The sequence below is a fragment of the Thalassophryne amazonica genome, unplaced genomic scaffold (genome assembly GCF_902500255.1).
Source record: "Thalassophryne amazonica unplaced genomic scaffold, fThaAma1.1, whole genome shotgun sequence".
NCBI classification, from domain to species: Eukaryota; Metazoa; Chordata; class Actinopteri; order Batrachoidiformes; family Batrachoididae; genus Thalassophryne; species Thalassophryne amazonica.
The window spans coordinates 201,646-224,678 of NW_022986264.1; the positions used below are offsets into that span (position 1 = coordinate 201,646).

General features: G+C 43.3%; 1 protein-coding gene across 1 annotated transcript in view; it reads left to right on the top strand.

Moving 5' to 3' along the window:
• The first annotated feature begins 643 nt into the window (after positions 1-643).
• LOC117505894 overlaps positions 644-23,033 on the top strand; it is a 152,829-nt gene continuing 130,439 nt past the window's right edge. Inside the window, exons 1-3 of the mRNA XM_034165431.1 lie at positions 644-712; positions 3,119-3,206; positions 5,324-5,417. Of these exons, the coding sequence (XP_034021322.1) occupies positions 644-712; positions 3,119-3,206; positions 5,324-5,417 (251 nt within the window). The remainder of the gene's footprint in view (positions 713-3,118; positions 3,207-5,323; positions 5,418-23,033) is intronic.

Below are 23,033 nucleotides of genomic sequence, written 5' to 3' on the forward strand. Positions count from 1 at the left end.
CCCAAGCGGTGCATCTAAATTTGCCCAACGGTGGCAGCAGCCAACAGGAGGCATCAATTACCCTAGTATTGGTATTTTGTCAAAATTAATTAATTTATTTTTTGGGGTGTAATACAATTTTGTTTAAATTATTTAATATTATTTTGATTTCATGTATATTACTTTTTTATCACAACGTCTTGGTGCTCTCGGGGCCCCCTGGTGGCGTGGAGGCCCTAAGCGATCGCGTAGTTGGCGTATGCCTTGGGCCGGCTTTGTGTCTCAGTGTGGAGGACCCCAGAGACTGGAGAAGGTGAAGTGTCACGGCCATATCTCACCTGTCTGCAGCAGATGCAGCTGGTTCCTCTGGAGAGGTGGGGATGGACCGGTTATCTGCTCACGTGGCACAGCTGGATGCAGCAGGAGGAGCTGCTTCTTTGTTGTTTGGATTATCTGCACATAAGCTCAGAGCTGACCTCAAAAGTAGACTTTCATGGATTTTTTGAGGTTTATCAAAGTAAACATATGTGTGTTTTAACCTGCAGTTCAGACTATAAGAGAGCTGGTTCGTCTGTCACAGAGATCAGAGTCTTCCTGCCTGAGGTCCAGAGGAACAGGTCCCTGAATCGTCATGTCCGCTGACCCTTTCTGCTCCTTTGGAAACATGGCATCCACCAAGTCCGTGCCAGCTCTTCTGGTCCTGCTGGAAGTTTCATCCTGGACCACAGCAGAGGTAACAGCTGGTCTTCAAGGGTCAACTCTCAGCTCAACAAACTGCCAGAAACCACACAGAAATCACTCTTGAGACAAATCCACCATTTTTACATTACAATCTGGCAGCTGAGGAATTTACAGATTTTTATTTTTCTGCTGGTGCCGAAGTGACAGCATTCACGTTCAAGACAAAAAACAGAAAAACTTCAAATGTTTTGTTTTCACACATTTGTGGAGGAAGAAAAGTTGAGTTTGGGTGGTGATTCTGATGGTTTATTTGGACATAAAGCTGTTTCTGAACCTGTCGCAGTCCAACACCGACTCTGGAGTGGATACGAGGACACAGTGAGACAAAGAGAAAAATAATGCAGAGTGAAGTTGCTCCTCCGTTCATCATTTCTACTTCATTTCAAACCTAAAACTACCAAGTTGATGCTCAGCAATGTACATAATTAAAATAATAATAATAATTCAATCTGGTAATGACTCCACCTGGGTAGAGATCAGTACGTCTGCTTGTAATGAGATATACTTTGTTGATCTCACAGTGGAGAAATTATGTTTACACTCCAGTTACCTCAGACAGCAATTAGTCCACAATTATTACTTGTTTACCGTAATAATGGCACACATCAGAATTAAAGACAGCACATACACATTTGACATTAAAACCGTGCCGCCCCCGCAGAAGGGAAGGTGGGGGTGATGTGAGCAGAAGCCGGAGTGGGGGGTGTGTCATGGGGTGGGGGGGGGGGGTTGGGAGAGGAAGTGGAGCATGCTTCAGTCCTGTGAAAACAGTTTATTGTCTTTGTGAGTTGAGATAAGAAAGAAAGGAGCCAAATAATCACCAAGGCCGAAGACATTCCTCTGGAGGCAATTTGTTGGGCAATTTGTCCTTCAGGCCTGATAAGCCTGCCGTGTTGTGGGTTGAGCAGTGAAAAACACTTTTAACAGTCCACTTGAACAACCAAATCCCAATTATGAATTAAGAATATTCCCAATTATGAATTAAGAATATTTCCCGGCCTCCGAAATCTTCAACTTCATCTGCAAGGCACGCATCTGCTCCAAGATGTCATCCAATTTGCGTCTGAGTTCAAGAGTCATCGCAGTCTGAGAATGCACTGCCTTGCCAACCTCGCTAATCATGACGGACAAGGTTGATGCCGCCGTCTTGCCAATTTTCCGGTAGATCAGGGCAGCACATAAGCCAGAAAGTACCAGCCCTGCTACCATAAGACCAAATTTGAATAAATCCTCGATGTCCTCAACGGGGAAAGGTGCCAAGCATGCAACACGTCACGACCCCCAGGAGTCGAGAACATAGCCTTCAGGATGTGTTCCATCTGGGCAGACAGGATCCCCTGGTCCTGACCTTCTTGTAGAAAAAATGGTTTCAATAGTGTTCAGAGACCAGCTGATCAGTTCCATGGTTAATCCAATAGTAGTCCAATAGATCGAGAATCCAATATAATTTGAGGAATTCACAGTCTGGTGAAGTAGGGACTTGAAGGTTAAAGCAGAGAGCAGAGATAAGGGAGAGTGGAGGAGATGCGACTGCCCTCGTCGGAGCCCCAAGCTGAAAAAATGACCGAACCAATGATTTAAATGACTCAAAGACAAACTCATGTGCCACAGAATCCACATGACTGACCTGAACCGTGACACTCAACTGGTTTGACACGTCGGGGGGCTAATTAGGAAATACTGACTGAAGGACAGGGTGGCACAGTGGTGTAGTGGTTAGCACTGTTGCCTCACAGCAAGAAGGTCATGGGTTCTCCTCCCACTTGTTCTGTCTGGGGAGGACACACACTCCACACAGAGTGTATAGAATGGACATCTCTCCAGGATGAACCCCGCCTCTTGACCAATGAGTGCAGTGATAGGCTCCATCCCCATCCCCCTATAAGCTTACTTGGAATAAGTGGGTATAGTAAATGAATTATTTTTTTCTTCTAATATTGTATTTGAAATTAAAAACAATAACCGGCTTTGATGCTGGTTTAACCGATCGACCACACTGAGACTGGTTAGAGCAGTTCAGGATATGGTAGGTTTGGATGGAGATATGAAATAGAGGCTGATAGTGACACAAATAAACAAGCAAAAACAAACTCCTCTAATCCTGCTTTGGAATAAAAGAGAACAATAATAAATACTCTGTTTAGTAAAGTGGGCAGCACTTACAGTCTTGTTGATACCCAATTGTACTCAAATTCAAACCCATCCATGATACAGTCATTTAGGGTGTTCAGTTCAAAAGAGCAGAAAATTTGGATATATTTTGTTCAAGTTATCACGTCTCCAAACGTGAGGGACGCATGAATGGTCAGGGTTCAGCAGGTAATACCAGCGACTTGGAGTCTGAACTGATTCTTCCAGCAGCACTACGTTTAACATGTTGGTCACTTTGTGTTTGCAGGATTTGACAGAAACTTCCAGCATTGACGGTGAAGATGAATCAGACCGGAGCATCTCAGAGCAGCTCGCACTAGACAACAGCAAACTGGGTAAGACGGCGTTCATGTCATCACGCATGCAGATGACACAAAGCTTAGATTTGTTGGAATCAAGTCAGGAATGACAGAACATTAAATCTGGAACTTTCTGCAGGTGAGGTCTGGAATTGGTTTGTGGTTCAAGGTGACATCATTATACCTGCTCTGCCCATCCTGAGGAATGCCGACCCGTGTGTCATGTATAGATGCAAGTGGAAATAATCTTACAATGGCAATGTCTACGTGCCGACATTATCTCAATGGAGTACAGTGAGTGCCTCACTTTGCTTGATTCTGGACAGCTCCAGACCACTGAAGGCAAAGTTTCATCATAAAGGGGCTAAAATCATTTATTTCCACACTCTAAATTAAAGCCACGCCCAGTGTTGGACCGTCATACCTGCAAACATTAAAGGTGGTATTAGATGATACATGTTCCAAAGAGTCGTCCACATTACTGAGAGTTAATGATGGCCGATGGCCTGCTCATGTTTTCAGCCCAAGGTGGCGTAAAACCTTGTTAGCGATCCAACCTCTGAACGCTCTGCTTAAGCTAGACAGGTGCATGCTATCAGAGACATTTTTCAACAGTTGTTGAACAGGATAGAAGGGTCTCAGGAGGGAACCTTCAGTTTCGGAATGAACTCAAACTTTTTACGCAGACTTTAAATTGTGTCATTATTCACACATTTGTGCATTTTGTGATTACTTACAACAGGAAACATTGAGTTATTGGCAAAATGACACATCTTCTTGGTAGCTGATGACTTAAGCTCCCATCACATGTCGCAAGAATGTGCCGGAGCCGTGCGCGACACAGCAAATAGTGCCATAATCCGACACAGTCTGGAGGAAAAGAGGCGTGGCCAGCTCTGTCAGAACGCAGACAGACTGCCTCGCCCACACCTGTCAGATTGCATCCAGAGCACATGTAGACGACACAGACTGCTGTCAGACAGTTATAAAAGGTGCTGCAGACTGCCTGATCTCCAAATATCTGGATGGCAAACACAGACCTGAACGTTGTGTTCCTCCCTTTGTACAGGACATCAAACCAACGTATGGACCTGACTCACACCATGTGTGTCCATCTGTGAGGTCACTCACTCCAGTTCAATCATTCCTTCGCTCCTCCTCTTTTCCCCAGGCTCACTGACCTCACGTGCGTGCATGTGTTCCTCGTTCTTCGTGTTGACACGAGGAAATGACTGCTCAGTGTGTGTTTTCATAATAAGCCACTACACATGCGCACACACTCGTGCAGTGCATGTGCTCAGCTGTCAGTGGACAGTTTTACTGCCAGCTGAGCTGACAGTCAAAGGACATCTTTGCTTAAAAAAGTTTGCAGTGAGCTTTCCCACTATATTCATGGAGTAAACTGTATCCCCCCCCCACACACACACACACAATGCAACTCCCATGTGATCTCCATGTGATGTGATTTCTGGTTGGGTTTTCCCGTGGGATTAATGTTTGGTGTCATTGTTTCCAGTGGTGGGCGCAGTTAACCGAAAAGTTAGCTTCAACAACCGTTAATCCGCTAACTGAAAAGTTTTAGAAAGCTTTTTGGCCCTTTCTCATGCTCAGCTTTTATAAAGCTAAACCGAAAAACCCCTAAAAAATTTAGCAGAAGTTACAGATAAAATCTAAACCAATAACTTTCAGTATTGGGACCTGTTCCGTTGCTAATAAAATGACTTCACAGGGATAGGTGACGTAGTAACGTACTATGGCAGTATGCTAGCCTTACGAGAGAGAGAATAAATTCATCTTAAGTCTGGACTTGAACGTCTCTACAGAATCTGTTTTACTGTTGCAGGGAGATCATTCCACAGAACAGGGACACAATTTAACTGAAATGTGCAATCCTGTTAACTTTGCTGAAATCACCCCGTAGCCAGCGGGATAATGTGTCATCGTTAGTCTTATTAGCCCCTTTGTGCATTGGCAGAGACTGATTTGGTTCCTCTGATCTATCATTACCAGCTCCTGTAAAGTCCCAGTGGAGGCTGCTTGTGGCTCTAATACAGATCGTAAAAATGAAACACCACCACACATTGCACCTTGGACCGGGTCTGCACTTCCTGCACTGATCCACTTGAATTTGACAGTTGTCTCCTTGCGGACAGGAGTCGGTGTGTTGGGAACAGATTACAGGCCCAACGCAACTGTACAAGTGCAGCTGGGGATACTCCTGTCCCGCCAATATGGTGTGGGCATGTGGTACGCGCAGTTACCGTTACCTACTTGAGGGTTGGTGTGACGGTGCCATCTCACTTATCTGGTCCCAACTATCCAAATTTACACTAATCTCTCCATCACACTGATGATGCTGGAAGGCACAGGAGGGCAGGAGAACCTGGGAGCTTAAGCACATTAGTGGATGCAACAGTGCAGACATTAAAGCCCAAAGTACAGGCGCTCTGGGTAATGATCATATGAAATAGGACGACTCTTGCTGTGACACGAGCAGAACGAGGGGCCAGCTGAGCTGTAATGGGGGATTCCTGTTGTTGCCACGTTTCTCAAAACCTATACTCAACAAAAATATAAACGCAACACTTTTGGTTTTGCTCCCATTTTGTATGAGATGAACTCAAAGATCTAAAACTTTTTCCACATACACAATATCACCATTTCCCTCAAATATTGTTCACAAACCAGTCGAAATCTGTGATAGTGAGCACTTCTCCTTTGCTGAGATAATCCATCCCACCTCACAGGTGTGCCATATCAAGATGCTGATTAGACACCATGATTAGTGCACAGGTGTGCCTTAGACTGCCCGCAATAAAAGGCCACTCTGAAAGGTGCAGTTTTGTTTTATTGGGGGGATACCAGTCAGTATCTGATGTGACCACCATTTGCCTCATGCAGTGCAACACATCTCCTTCGCATCATCCGTGAAGAGAACACCTCTCCAACGTGCCAAACGCCAGCGAATGTGAGCATTTGCCCACTCACGTTGGTTACGACGACGAACTGGAGTCACGTCAAGACCCCGATGAGGACGACGAGCATGCAGATGAGCTTCCCTGAGACGGTTTCTGACAGTTTGTGCAGAAATTCTTTGGTTATGCAAACCGATTGTTCCAGCAGCTGTCCGAGTGGCTGGTCTCAGACGATCTTGGAGGTGAACATGCTGGATGTGGAGGTCCTGGGCTGGTGTGGTTACACGTGGTCTGCTGTTGTGAGGCTGGTTGGATGTACTGCCAAATTCTCTGAAACGACTTTGGAGACGGCTTATGGTAGAGACATGAACATTGAATACACAAGCAACAGCTCTAGTTGACATTCCTGCTGTCAGCATGCCAATTGCACGCTCCCTCAAATCTTGTGACATCTGTGGCATTGTGCTGTGTGATAAAACTGCACCTTTCAGAGTGGCCTTTTATTGTGGGCAGTCTAAGGCACACCTGTGCACTAATCATGGTGTCTAATCAGCATCTTGGTATGGCACACCTGTGAGGTGGGATGGATTATCTCAGCAAAGGAGAAGTGCTCACTATCACAGATTTAGACTGGTTTGTGAACAATATTTGAGAGAAATGGTGATATTGTGTATGTGGAAAAAGTTTTAGATCTTTGAGTTCATCTCATACAAAATGGGAGCGAAACCAAAAGTGTTGCGTTTATATTTTTGTTGAGTGTAAAATCGCTCCATGCGTTTCCAGGACCTCCTGGCTGGGATGAAAAGCAAAAAGATTCATCTGACGTTGTGTTCGACCCCCGGGGCTGGCTAACGTCTGGAAGGCGGTGTCGTGTGCTGTAACTGCAGTCCTAGATTTATTCTGTTTGTTTACAGTTGGTGGCACAGGAACGTATCTGACATATCTGCATCCCAGAAAAGATGAAGAGGAAGAGAAGACGGCTGCTCAGCATGAAACCCAGTGTGATTAGAAATGATGATCATGCAGGAGCAGAAATTAAATGATACCGATGTGAGAGAGATGTAACACGAATGAGGGGAGAAAAAAGCTGTATATTCTGCTTTTATCGTATTGTTTGTGTTAACCTTTATGTTTAACCCTTTGCATACATTTGCTGCGACTGTTTCATGCTCAAACTTCATGTGAGAAGTGGGAAAAGTGGAATGCAGCATACATCTTATCTCAAGAAGAGAAGATAAATCTGTGGCTCGGTGAAAGCTGGCCTCCCGTCACTGGCTTCCTCCAACCAGGTGACTTTGTGCTGGTCAAAGCCTTCAGACGGAAGAGCTGAGAGCTCCTTCCACATCTCCTCGTCAACCCTGCTGCGCTAAAGGCTGCAGAAAGGTCCAGCTTCAAGTCCTGCCCAGGTCCTCCAACATACAGGGCTTCAAGATCTGCAAACACCTGATCATGGCATTAAAAAGGACGTGAGCTGAGAGTGGAGCGCTGGATCCACCCATCCACATTGTGAGAGGCAGCAGTTGCTTGGTTCCCTTGGTTACTGTCCGGTATAGGACAGTAAAGGATTCCTCACCACATCATGTGTTTCAGTGAAGGATGGAGATACACACTACGAGGATCAATCAATCAATCAATTTTTTTTATATAGCGCCAAATCACAACAAACAGTTGCCCCAAGGCACCCGAGGACAGGGTGATTGCTGCCCGCTTCACAGACACACACACAAAACACAACTGGACAGGTGGACCACTTTTGTTTCCACTTTTCCACTTTCAGCACACAATCCTTAACTTCCCCCACCACCATCAACACTTTCCATCGCGCTTCATCGGTGCACCTGCCTCCATTTTTACGCTCTGTCTCCTTGAAGAGGCTCTTGTAAAAACAGCACGTTCTCGGGTGACTTATAATGCGTCGACTTAAAGTCTTAGATGGTGTAACCCAGTGACTGCTCTCAAAAACACGTCTTTATTTACAGACCGAGTCATCGACGTCAAAACTAAACGGAGCAAAGTGTGACTGAAGGCGTTAAAGGTGCTGTGTCAGGTTTGACCTCGGCTAGACATACAATAAAGAACCAGACAGAGAGTTGAGATGTCTTTAGTGAGCTTTGCAAAAGAGAGAAACAGCAGAGGCTGGCAGCTTCATGCAGCTTCTCTGACTGTGACCTCCTGGCGGGGCCCTTTTATTGTATAAGGAAAACAAAAGATAAGTGTGGCTACATGAGTCCACGGTTGCAACATGTGCTTGTTCGTCACGTGCAGATATGTTTGCAAACAACTGAATCATTCCAATCTTGTACAGAGTGACAACTGAATCATTCCAATCTTAGGTACAGAGTGAGCGATTTTGCTGAAGCTTGCTAAATGTCAAACTGTAAACAGGCTGCAGCTGTGAATATCTGAGAGAAACAGTTTGCAGATTTTAAGATACAGAAAGAACAATTTAAAATGAGCAGACGTAATAGCTGATAAATGATAAACATGTTTTCACAGTATAATTTATCTAACGTCTCCCTCCTGTTTTATCGTTTATTACATCTCAACCACATCCAGTACATTAATCACAACCACTTGTTAAGAACATTTTCAGTTGTAACATCATAGACGAATGCGGAGATGAATATAGTAACCAAAAACAGGAAGACAAAATGACAGTGAACCAATGATAAAGAATTTAAATCATTTATGTGGTGTCATTGATTGTTTCCAGGGCGGTGTCAAAACACTCAGGAATATCGACCTCGTAATCAGGTGGTTGATAGGCTGGGCATCTGCATATGGCGATTAGCGGACATCATACTCTGGTTCCTGCTCAATATCATCGGTCGACAATGGTTGGAAGTGGGTAGTTTCTCGATGGAGGACTCGCTGTACGACATTACATTGGACAAAGGCGTTGGAGACTAATTTTACAATCATGGAACGGAGGCAAGGCACTATGCAGCAAAATAAGAGTGCAAAAACTGCAACAATGATCAATAGAGGGGTCAAAGCTCGTAGTAGAAGTTGCCACCAACTTCCTGATGTAAACCATGACCAGAAACTCCAGCTAGGCGATGACATTGTTGCTTGGACAGAGTTACGGACCTCTGTCATCTCTTGTAGGGCTCGGGTGATGGCACCTCCATCAGCTGTGTTGTCCGGGATAAAGGTGCAGCACGCTGTGCCCACCAAAGCACACACTCCATCGGAGGGTGCGGTCAGCTGATCAAGAACCATACGGTTTTGTAGTACCATCAGTCGCAGGGCCCTAATTTCCACTGTGGTTGCGTTGGCCATCTCAAGTGTGGAGTTCATGAACTGCAGAAACTTTCAGCGGGTGAACTCAACTTCTAGAGCTATGAGGTTGACCCCAACATGTGGAAGTATGCCGAATAGTGACCTCCATCCCTGATCGAATATTCTTTTATCACTAGGAATATGGCTGGTATCAGCCAGTTCTCGTTTAATGCGAACATTATGTGGTTCACGGAACGTGATGGTGGCCTTGGACCATTGATCTTTAGCAATATGTACTACTGGTTCGTGTAAATTAATCATTCCACATCTTCCACCCCAATTGGGAGGAAGGTGAGCGTAAACATTGGTCCCGCAAAGCCAATAATAATCAGTGAGGGCTCTAGTGCCCTTCTGAGTTGGCACTATGGCTGCACAGTAACAGTGCTTAACGTAAGGGGCCTGGGTGGTGTTACACCAGAAACGGTCTGCGTCCCTGACGAGGTGAGCCTTGTTCTATTGGGTCTTATCCTGTTTACAGGTTTTATTTCTGTTGCATTCGTTTTTTGCTGTTTGATTTACATAATCGCAGAAGGTGTAGGTTAAATTGCAGGAGTGAGGTGGAAGCCACCAAGCAGGTTTGAGCCATTCCCTAATTACGCAATAATCAAAGCTATGATAAGGCATTAAATCAGTTATCAGTAGGGGGTCCTGCATCTGGGGCCATGATAACATAGGAGGTAAACCGGAACCGGTACAGTTCTTTCCTTCCAAGGGAGACAGTGGTTTTGTTCAGAGGTACAGAATAATTCTGGGTAGGTTGACAGGCCCTATCAAACAATCCGTATTAGCTCGAGACGGAGTAGTCGATGTAGTCCATTATGTGTGGTGGAAACCGGCATATGTGTACAGACATAACAGTTGGTATGGTTCACTAGATGTGAAGTGTAATTCACATAGCTCCACCACATGTTGGTGTGGTAAGGATGTTGTGGTTCGTCAGGGTGGTCGATGTATCGTATTTCCCTATGGGTGAGAGGCTGAACAGGAGCTGATTCGGTTTCAGATGGGGGAGGTCGTTCCCACATCTGCCAGAAGAGGTGTCCCAGCAGACAGAAACATGCTAAGATCACAACACACCAAACTGTCTGCCGGACTCGCTCACGACCACGGCGCTTGGCACGTGGGTTGGGTGTATTCTGCGGATCAGTCATTGGTGCTAGGCCACAGCGCCACCTATAGACCACTCTAAGTGAGTAAGGATCTCCCTGCTTCACTGACGTTGAGACAAGACGCCACTATACGGTGAATCCCCTTTGTAGTCAGACTTCCCCTTACTCGTTTGTGGTTATAGGCACACACTGCAGCTTACAGTACTTAGATGTATCCATGACGGTCTTTCAGCGATCTTCACGGCTGTTGGTGTGGTCAGCAACACTTGGAACGGGCCTTCCCACCGTGGGCTGGACCAGTTTTTCCTTTTTTTGACCTTGATAAACACGTAGTCTCCTGGCTTAACCATTTTGGTATCCTGTGGAGACAGAGAATCAGTCGGCAGTACTGTGCTTTTAACACATCTTTTTCCTGAAGTATCTTTTTTCATAAAATCTGCTAAGGTCAATTCGTCATCTGCTTTTGTAAATCTGATCCAAAGAGTGGAGAGGCGATAAGGTCTACCATGCAAGATCTCAAAAGGTGACGGCCCTTGTGGCGTGGGTGTGATGTGCATATATAATTTTACCAGGTCCAGGCATTCAGGCCAGGGTCGTCTTGTTTCGGCCATGGTTCTCCTGAGTCTGGACTTGATAGTCCCATTAGTTCGTTCCACGAGTCCTGCACTTTGTGGGTGATATGCACAATGATGTTTTAACTGAATGCCCAATGTTTGTGTCAGGTGTTGTATCATGGTGTTGACAAAGTGTGCTCCATTGTCGCTGTGAATTTTTTCAGGTATTCCATATGCAGGAATAATCACTTTACCCAGTGCCTTTGCAACTGTCAGGGCATCTGCATGTTTTGCAGGAACAATTTCAACCCATTTGGAGAATGCATCAATCAAAACCAGGCAATATTTGTATGGACCACTCTGATTCAGCTCAATGAAGTCCATTGTACTACCTGGAATGGGTATTGAGGCATAGGAAAACGGCCCCCGTTTTGGTATCATTTTGCCTTGTGGGTTGTTTTTTATGCAGATCAAACATTTCTTGCAGTATGTTTGTGCATAAACATTGAATCCAAAAGTTGAAAAAACGCGATTTACTTGTGATACCATCCCTCCTGTGGACACATGGCTCTTCCCATATATAACCATAGCAGCGGTATCAAACAAGGATTTTGGCAGGATAGGTTTGTCCTGGTAAATGTAGAAATCATAGAGCACCTTTTGTCAACCATGAATGTTTTTCATTGTGTGATGCAGCATGTCGATGAGATTTGAGTACATCAAGGTCAATGAAGGGAGTTGTTTTGGCGACAGTATCAGCTAAACGGTTGCCATTGGAAACATAATCAGTACCTTTAGTGTGAGCTGCACATTTGCACAGAGCAAGAGCGGAGGAGAGTGATGGCAACTATCAGTGTAGATAGTGACTGGTTGTCCTTGTGCAAGTGTGCAGGCTCTTGTAAGTGCAACCAGTTCTGCAGCTTGTGCAGCTATGTGTGACAGCAGCTGATGTGCTTCAACAATGTGGTCAGGCAATTTCACGACAGCATATTAAAAAAAAAATAAATAAATTATATATATATATATATCTATATATATATATATATATATATATATATATATATATATAATATATATATATATATATATATATATATATATATATCAATCAATTAATCAATTTTATTTATATAGCGCCAAATCACAACAAACAGTTGCCCCAAGGCACTTTATATTGTAAGGCAAGGCCATACAATAATTATGTAAAACCCCAACGGTCAAAACGACCCCCTGTGAGCAAGCACTTGGCTACAGTGGGAAGGAAAAAAACTCCCTTTTAACAGGAAGAAACCTCCAGCAGAACCAGGCTCAGGGAGGGGCAGTCTTCTGCTGGGACTGGTTGGGGCTGAGGGAGAGAACCATGAAAAAGACATGCTGTGGAGGGGAGCAGAGATCAATCACTAATGATTAAATGCAGAGTGGTGCATACAGAGCAAAAAGAGAAAGAAACAGTGCATCATGGGAACCCCCCAGCAGTCTACGTCTATAGCAGCATAACTAAGGGATGGTTCAGGGTCACCTGATCCAGCCCTAACTATAAGCTTTAGCAAAAAGGAAAGTTTTAAGCCTAATCTTAAAAGTAGAGAGGGTGTCTGTCTCCCTGATCTGAATTGGGAGCTGGTTCCACAGGAGAGGAGCCTGAAAGCTGAAGGCTCTGCCTCCCATTCTACTCTTACAAACCCTAGGAACTACAAGTAAGCCTGCAGTCTGAGAGCGAAACGCTCTATTGGGGTGATATGGTACTATGAGGTCCCTAAGATAAGATGGGACCTGATTATTCAAAACCTTATAAGTAAGAAGAAGAATTTTAAATTCTATTCTAGAATTAACAGGAAGCCAATGAAGAGAGGCCAATATGGGTGAGATATGCTCTCTCCTTCTAGTCCCCGTCAGTACTCTAGCTGCAGCATTTTGAATTAACTGAAGGCTGTTTAGGGAACTTTTAGGACAACCTGATAATAATGAATTACAATAGTCCAGCCTAGAGGAAATAAATGCATGAATCAGTTTTTCAGCATCACTCTGAGACAAGACCTTTCTACTTTTAGAGATATTGCGTAAATGCAAAAAAAGCAGTCCTACATATTTGTTTAATATGCGCTTTGAATGACATATCCTGATCAAAAATGACTCCAAGATTTCTCACAGTATTACTAGAGGTCAGGGTAATGCCATCCAGAGTAAGGATCTGGTTAGACACCATGTTTCTAAGATTTGTGGGGCCAAGTACAGTAACTTCAGTTGGCTGATGCAATCACACGTGATTCAAATCCATATAGTTTTTGAAAAAAATAAAAAGGTCCGTTACTTTTTGGACAGACCTCGTATGTCATAGTTAAAAATAAAAATAAATAAGACTCACCATGGTTCAGTTTTTGACGAGGAATGAAGCTTGGCGGTCCTTCATGGTGGCAAACCTCTCAATGACCTTACTGTTAAAATCCCACAGTCCATGGATGAATCAGTTTTCAATAGAAAGCATCGCCAGGGTGTTCAATCTCTGCTGTCCCGTTGTATTCCGTGTAAACTTTTTTATTCTTTTTAGAGTGGAGAAGTTTCTCTCAGATTCAGTGCTTGTCATTGGTGTTGTGATTATGATTTGTAGACGTGTCAGATGCTGTTATAGCAGCTGTTAGACCAGCAGCCGTTTTGTCCTTCACCTCAATAAACCTCTATGTCACTGTGTTGTTGACCATGAAGCGCAGCACTATGACCATCTGTGATTTGCAGGAGATGTCAGTGGTCTCATCTACCAACTGTTGAGTAACCTCATCCTTGTAAACACTGTACCTGCAATCCAAAAGTTCATTATGGATTATTGCTGAAGTGCCCTTAAAATAAGGTTGAGGATCGTCGTGTCCTCTGAGCCTGGAGTCTCCCTCACACATCGTCTCAAAAATACACCTGAAAACGCTGGGGTTTAAGGAGCTGGCAGACTCATCATGTCCACACAGGACAACTTCACACTTGTTTTAAACAGGTTATAATTCTGCCAAGAACATACGATTGTGCTCTTCGATGCCTCGTCTGTGTGCACCATCAAGCTGAGGTGTAATATTTGTGGTCCCTAATAAGCCGAGCTTGATGGCATTATCCACATGTGATGTGCAGCTCTCATGTTTTACCAGCCTTTCTGGTAGATGTTTCAAGTCCTTAAATCCAGTCGTTGTCCAGACAGTTTCCCCTCCAAAAAGAAGACATTGGCTAGCCGTTAGCCATTTTTTTTTACGTTTGAACCATTCATGGTTGAATGATCTATTTTTATCCTTTCCTTCATGACAAAGGGTGAAATCCTCTGGTCTATGGGGTCCCAGACGTTTCATCTCTAATTTGGAGTACCAAATCGCACAGTCGCTAAATAATCTACTTGGTTCATTGTTTATCTAAACAGCAAACTAGTTAATTGACAAGGTTGCGATGCCCAGTACCCGCCTTCACACCAAATCAACCAATAGGAAAGCGTCTGGGGCCCTGGCTGTCAGGCCCCTCCGGCCAAACTGACGTGTGCGTTGAGCGCTGCAGGCGCGGCCTTCTCTGGCTGCGCCCCACCAAGCAGAAACAGGTGAGCAGCAGAGACAAATCCACACAGAACAACTTTACAAAGAAGTCTAGGGAAGAAATACACTCTGCAAATGAAATCTTCAACATTTTATTTGGCGAACAAAGTTCAGTTTGCTAACTTGAAGTTTCGTTGAACAACATAACTGTGATGAGCATAATTCTCCTTTGCACAACAGCGACATCTGGTGGGGCCGTGCCTGTTAAGGATTTTATATATATATATATGTTATCACTGTTAAACATTTGTACCTTTGTCTTCTTTCTTATGAAAACGTTATTGTGCTGTTATGCACCTGTCTTAAAAGTAACCCTGAGAATGTATTTGTTATTCAACTTTGTTTTAGCATGCTGGGGTCAGTCTGAACTGGGAGTAAAGAACTGGAGGTTGTTTTGACCGTTGTGAAATTATGGCCTTGTGATATGTGATGCTTAGTGTGAAGAACAGGACACTCCAGGCAGATGCAGAACAGATGATAAGTGCAACAGACGAACGAGATGTGCTGACCTCCATTGATAAGATTAAAGAAACTGTTTTTCCACGCAGATGCACTTATTGACGCATGTGTTTGTTTTACTTGAAGAAACTTGTCATGCGCTGTTCTTCCCCCCCCCCTTAGGACAAGTTTCACAATGTGGGTAGGGCTTTCTCATAATAAAAAGAGTGAGCAGGCGCAGCAGTCCTTAGTGCTTTCAGTGGTACTACGTGTACGGACTGTTTGCACTCCTCACGAGATAAATTTGACTTTCTGTCTCACTGGTGTTTTTTGACTCTGTTTGTCTTGTTAAAAGTTTTAAGACTGTTTGGAGGAGAAAATACCCAACATTGACTGGGGGCTCAGTCCGGGAGCTCAACAATACCGGAGGTGTCCGGCGGGGGTCGCCAAGTCCAGACGTAAATCCTTGGCCAAGGTCCGATCGATTGATCGTGTCTGCAATTGTCGACCGCCGTTGGCATCGTCTGGTTAACGAGATTTTCCCGAAGAAGACAGACAGGAAGTCGAGTCAGTGAGTAAAATTTCTTTGTAACAGTACTGAGTGAGTGGTGATCAGATCACATAAACAGTTAAATTCCGCAAGCGATGATACAGAATCGTCTGTTAATGAAACACAGTTAAACTCTGTAAGGAGGTCGGACTCCTCTACGATGGCGAGGAACGCACGTAGATAAATTCCGAAGGAGGGTGCGGACTCCTCTGTTTATATACGCGTACCGGTAGGGAATAAAAGTGTGATCACATAAACAGTTAAACTCCGTAAGCGATGGCGTGGAATCGTCTGTTAATGTAAAGCAGTTAAACTCCGCGAGGAGGGCGGACTCCTCTACGGTTGCGAGGAGCGCACGTAGTTAAATTCCGGAAGGAGGGTACGGACTCCTCTGTTTTAAATACGAAGTAATACCGGTTTTGGGAATAAAAGTGTGAAAGTGTAATACTTTGGACAACGTTAGTGACCACCGTGTGTGGAAGCAGAGGCAAGTGATTCCGCTTCCTACGGGGAGGTGAAAGGAATCAACCACACGACGGCAAATTAATTGTCACGTCCAAAGAAAGTGAAAACTTCAGATTTAGAACACCCTAGGTGTGCCCCCGTCTGAAGTCCAAATTATAACAAGGGATAATAAAAATGGGGGGTAAGACGTCTAAAAATAAGGGAAATTTATCAACTGACGACTGGAAATTTATGGAAGCAAAAAATCCAAAAGCAACAAAGAAATTGGAGACCTGGATAAATAAACATGACTTTGACGGACGACTGAACCTGACTAGTATTCAGAAGTTGAAGGAAAAGTTAGAAAAAGAACATAAAGGTGATGAGAAAAAAACAAAACAAAAAAAAAAACAAAAAAAAAAAACAGCAAGTAGAGGGTGATTTAGTGGCGTTTTGGGAGGAGGAAGCAGAGAAAAGGAGACTAGAAAAAATGAGGAAAGAGAAAGGAGTAGGGAAAGCAGAGAAAAATGTAATAGTACAACAAGAACCACAAGAACCTCAGAAACAGGCGGCAGGACCGTCTGGAAAATCATTATATCCTCAGGTAGAGGACGAACCACAGCATTATGACGTAGCAGTAGGACCAAAAATAAATTATACTGAAATTACCAGGACAGCTCAGAAAGAAGGAGAGCCATGGACAGAGTTTAGATGCAGATTTGAGAGTGTATTTAAGGTCCACAGTGGCATATTGCCAGGAACACCAGTGTATGAAAAACATTGAAAAACGTTTCACCTGTGAAGCTGATAATGACCGATTTGATTCATGATGGCAACTCAACAGCTGTCATAACAGTGACAGGTGCCACTGAAGATGTTTTAACATTGAGATTCACAGGTATGCCATTACATGTGTCACTTTGTAAACCATATTTGACAGAATGGCAAGAATTGGGACTGACAGTCATAACAGCTTTGTCAGCCACTGATTGGAGCAGAGTTGGACCACGAACGGAGTTCAGTCCATCAACTAAATTGTATAAAGTGCCAGTTAATGTCTCATTGGTGCTGACAGCTGGAACACATATTGATGTGTCCACTTCACAGTCCTGAGTGTTTCAGTTGAGTCCTGAAGAAGATGATTTTCTCTCTTCTGTACCATCAGGATTGTGGACAACAGGTCCTTCAGACGTAGGACTGATTAAAAATGCACAACCTGTAGTTATAAGGCCAAAAACAGAATACAGACCATGTGTAAGACAGTATCCATTAAAACCTGATGCAATTGACGGAATCAGGCCAGTAATAGAGGATTTATTAACAGCAGGAGTAATAGTGCCATGTCCAGATTCACCATGTAACACACCCATATTTCCTGTAAAAAAGGCTCCACCCTCAGTGGGGTGGAGAATGATTCAAGATCTGCAGGCAGTAAATGCTGCTGTGATTAAAAGAGCACCATGTGTCCCAGATCCACACACCCTGTTAAATTCGCTGAGACCAAATTCTAATAGTTTCTCAGTAATTGACATAAGTAATGCATTTTTCTCTGTGCCAGTACACCCAGATAGTCAATTCTGGTTTGCTTTTACCTTTAAAGGACAACGATATACATTCACCAGATTACCGCAGGGTTACGCAGAGAGTCCAACTATTTATTCTCAAGTCATGTCAGCATGTTTAGCCAATTTTGTTCCACCGGCAGATAGCCAACTATTAGTGTATGTTGATGACATTCTGATTGCCTCTGACACACGAGAAAACTGCATAACTGACACAGTAGCATTATTATGTTTCTTATTTGATAATGGCCACAAAGTGAGTAAAAGCAAAGTTCAGTTGTGTAGGGATAAAGTAAAATATTTAGGACATGAATTATCAGCCACAGGGCGTACGATCCTGTCTGACAGGAAGGAAGCGATTTTGCACGCTCCAAAACCACAAACCAAAAAGCAGATGATGTCATTTCTTGGACTGACAAATTACTGCAGGGCATGGATTCCCTGTTATGCAGAATTGACTAGTCCACTTTCTGATTTGATGTACAAAGATGATATTTCAATGTCAACCGTGTTGGAATGGAACAAAGATGCTGAGGAAGCTTTTGTAAAAGTAAAACAAACATTAGTGTCATCCACAGTTTTAACACTACCAGATTATAGTAAACCATTCATTCAAACAGCTGATTGTAAAAATAATTTCATGACAAGTGTCTTAGTACAGTCACATGGTACAAAATTACGACCAGTGGCTTACTATTCTTCCAAATTGGATACAGTAGCAAGTGCATTGACTCACTGCGTGCGAGCTGTAATTGCAGCCTCTATGGCTGTTCAAAGTAGCAGTAATGTTGTTCTATTCCATCAGCTGACATTGAAAGTTCCACATGCAGTTTCTGCACTCCTGTTGCAGACAAACATGAGCTTTTGTCCCCAGCAAGACATCTTTCGTGCATGTCCTTGCTATTATCACAACCACACCTTACGGTAGAGCGATGTACAACATTGAATCCATCCACATTGATACCTTTACCTGAGGATGGTGAGCCGCACAATTGTCTTGATGTAGCAACAGCCTGTATGAAAGCACGCCCGGACCTCCAGGACACACCCATCCCAAACAGTACAATTGTGTATGTGGATGGTTCGTCCAATAAAAATGATTATGGACAAACACAATCTGGATATGCTGTTGTCACAAATTCAGAAGTATTGGATTCTGCTTCATTACCATCGTTATTTTCAGCACAAGCAGCTGAATTGGTTGCTTTAACTGCAGCTTGCTATCTGTTTAAAGGTACGGCTGTAACAATTTATACAGACAGCCAGTACGCTTTCAGCACAGTGCATGTGTTTGCAAAACTGTGGGAAGAGCGTGGAATGGTGACATCATCTGGAAAGCCAGTGACTCATGCCACACTCCTAACTGCACTACTGAAAGCTGTGAAATTGCCTAAACAAATTGCTATATGCAAATGTGCGGCTCACACCAAAGGCTCTGATATAGTTTCACAAGGAAATCATTTTGCTGACAGAGCTGCGAAGGCGGCAGCAGCAGCAGCTTCTTCTATTTTTGTTGTACAGGAAACCCTTCCGGATTTGCATTTAGGTCATACACTGCTTGCTGACATGCAACAGCAAGCAACTGAAAAAGAAAAACAAATGTGGTTAAATAAAGGAGCTACATATGCAAATGATTTGTACTTATGACCACAAAAGAAACCCATATTGCCAAAAAATATGTTTAAATGGGCAGCTATCATGAGCCATGGCGTGACGCATGTCTCATCAGGGGGTATGATATCGCAATTATAATCTATTTTTTGTCTTTATGGGTTCGATGCATATGCAAAACAGCATTGTAGAGCATGCATGACATGTGCAAAACACAACTCACAAGGCAATTTGAGACCCCAAAGAGGCAAATTTCCAACACCACAATATCCCTTTCAAGTATATGGATTATATACAGCTGAGTAAACATGAAGGAAAAGAATTTTGTTTAGTCATAATTGATGCGTTCTCAAAATGGGTAGAATTGTTCCCCACAAAACATGCAGATGCACTTACAGTGGCTAAAGCATTGTGCAAAGACATCATTCCACGATTTGGAATACCAGAAACAGTCTATTCAGATAATGGAGCGCATTTTGTTAATACAATAGTGCAATACGTAGGAGAAGCGCTACAGGTTAATCTCAAAAATCATTGTGCTTATCATCCACACAGTGCAGGATTAGTGGAAAGGACAAAGGGCACAATAAAAATAAGATTAAGGAAATGTATAGAAGAGACAAAACGAACCTGGATTGAATGTTTGGACCTAGTAAAATTGTATATGAGAATAACACCAACACCATCAGGGTTAACACCATTTGAGATACTTTATGGATGACCATATCGTCTACCAATTTTGACATGGATACTAAAACAGCAGATGAGGAACAAACATTAGCAAATTTTATGAAAAAGACATTAACACAGAAAGAGATAACTTAAACACATTTACTGCCGAATAATTTTGATCTTCCACAGGACGGCCTTCCAGTAGTCTAGCCAGGAGACTGGGTGTTCATCAGAGTGATTAAGAGGAAGAACTGGTCCAGTCCTCGTTGGGAAGGTCCATACCAAGTGCTGTTAACAACACCAACTGCAGTAAAGATAGCGGAGAGATCAACGTGGATACATCACTGTAAGATACAGCGTGTGTTGGCTGCCTCCACAGGGTAAGGGGAAGTCTGGCTACAAAGGGAGTCTATTTAATTAGCAATAGATTGTCTCAATGCCAGTGAAGCAGGGAGATCCTTGCACTATTAGGTGAGGTGGTTAACAACACTGTATCCTAGCAATCATGACTGAACTACAGCAGACCCCGGAGCGGCGTGCTCAGCGCCGCCGCTGCCGGACTGTTGGTAGGGCAGCCGGTTGCGTTGTGATCTTAGTGTGTTTCGTGCTCCTCGGATTCCTGGCCTGGTGGTTGACCCAAGAATTGCAGCTCACTGTGGACCGAGCCAGAGAACAACGCAAGCAACGTCAGAAGAGGTTTATTCATAATGTGAATGAGACAGATGGACACCCTCATATATACCATACTAATATGTGGTACAGAGATGTTCATTTATTGGCTATGGAATTACGTTACTAATTGTTATGTTTGTTCGCAAATACCTATATCCTCAACACACCCAGCTCTGACGGCTAAACCGTACCCTGCTAGGGTGACAGAATGTCTTATCATACGGATGCATAATCAAACTGTATTTCGGGGGCAGTTCTAACACCACTTGCCTCAGTGCAACCACTTATATGATAGGGATTTCAACAGAGGACGTACAAGCGTGCCCAAGTGCTGCTCCATTGACTAGACTGAAGGGAAACGCAAAAATATCATCACGTTAAATTGTCATCACAACGGCCATTCCCAATTTGCTTTTACGGGACAGGGAATAAAACTGTAGGTAAAATTAAGAAACGTCTGTGTACCCAAACGTATGTTTTATCAAATAATTTAAGCCTAACCAAAACATAATATGTGGATGGTACTTATCTTCATCACATTGGACGGGGATGTAATTATACAGGCTCCTGTCCATGGGGAATGGATGAATCACGTGCTTATGTTAGTAAGTTTTTGCTACCACCTGTAAATAGTACTCCGGTGTATGATGACATCTATTGGCTTTGTGGTTCCAGACTGTACATGAGTCTCCCACCAAATTGGGGTGGTGTGTGTGCACCTACCCAGGTGACTGACCATACATATGTGGCAGTGCCAAGGACCTCCACAGAGAAGAATGGCAGCACCAGACGGAGGAGATTGATATACCCAGATGTGTTACCACATGATCACATGTGGGGCTCGGATGTACCAAAGGACCAAAAATTGTGGTCTGTAGGAGATAAAATAGCACATTCATTGTTCCCCTGGATAGGAGTGGGAAAAAAATTCATTAATGATTGAAACACTGAATTATCGATTGGGTCTGTTCATGAATGTAACTGAAAAAATAGTAGCAGCTCAAAACACTGAAATAGATGCTTTACGTACCATGATGAACCTCTTAGTGAAAATCTCAAGAAAGAAGTGCTAAGCTAGGTGATAACTACTACTATATGTTTAACAGGCGATAAACAGGTGGGAAATGTTAAGGATTTTATATATATATATATATATATATATATATATATATATATATATATATATATATGTTATCACTGTTAAACATTTGTACCTTTGTCTTCTTTCTTATGAAAACGTTATTGTGCTGTTATGCACCTGTCTTAAAAGTAACCCTGAGAATGTATTTGTTATTCAACTTTGTTTTAGCATGCTGGGGTCAGTCTGAACTGGGAGTAAAAGAACTGGAGGTTGTTTTGACCGTTGTGAAATTATGGCCTTGTGATATGTGATGCTTAGTGTGAAGAACAGGACACTCCAGGCAGATGCAGAACAGATGATAAGTGCAACAGACGAACGAGATGTGCTGACCTCCATTGATAAGATTAAAGAAACTGTTTTTCCACGCAGATGCACTTATTGACGCATGTGTTTGTTTTACTTGAAGAAACTTGTCATGCGCTGTTCTTCCCCCCCTTAGGACAAGTTTCACAATGTGGGTAGGGCTTTCTCATAATAAAAAGAGTGAGCAGGCGCAGCAGTCCTTAGTGCTTTCAGTGGTACTACGTGTACGGACTGTTTGCACTCCTCGCGAGATAAATTTGACTTTCTGTCTCACTGGTGTTTCTTGACTCTGTTTGTCTTGTTAAAAGTTTTAAGAATGTTTGGAGGAGAAAATACCCAACAGTGCCCCACAGGCCCCTAATGCAAAAACGCCACTATTTGCGACCGTAATCCAGCGCGAACATCCACAAATCATCAGACACAACAGGGTTATTCCCATTCTAATCCATCTACTGCACAGTTTATTTTTCTGTAAGTAATTTGGTCGGCTCGTCAAAGCTTAACGAAGCAACAAGCGTCTTCACGCCAAACTGGAAATTCTGTGAGCAGAATCCACAGATTTCTCCATCTTGTCAGCTGCATTGAGTTAAATCCATCAATCAATCCAGTTAAATCCATTAAATCCACGCGGTTTGGCACCGTCTCAGCTGACAGCGCCATTAGTGACACCTGCGCACCAACGCGGTCACGGGCGGGGTAACACATCAAATGTGAAACAGTTTTAATATTTTGCCACCGTCCACACGATATTTTATTGTCTGAAATCTCACACGATGAACCAATAAGATTTGCTGAAAAATGTAATTTCACTGATTAATATCACTTTGAGCAGATGGAATCAGTTAATCAGTGAAATCACCTGGTGGAGTCAGTGGCTGCAAAGAAAACCTGCACCCTCTTGGCCCTTTCTGGGACAAGTTGCCCACCCCTGGTCTACACCCAAAGCAATTGAAGGGAATAATGGAATTATTAACCATCAGATGGCAAAGTAAAACCTCTAAAACCCCAGTCACACGGCACTAATGAATGACACTGAAGCCAAAACAAAACAAG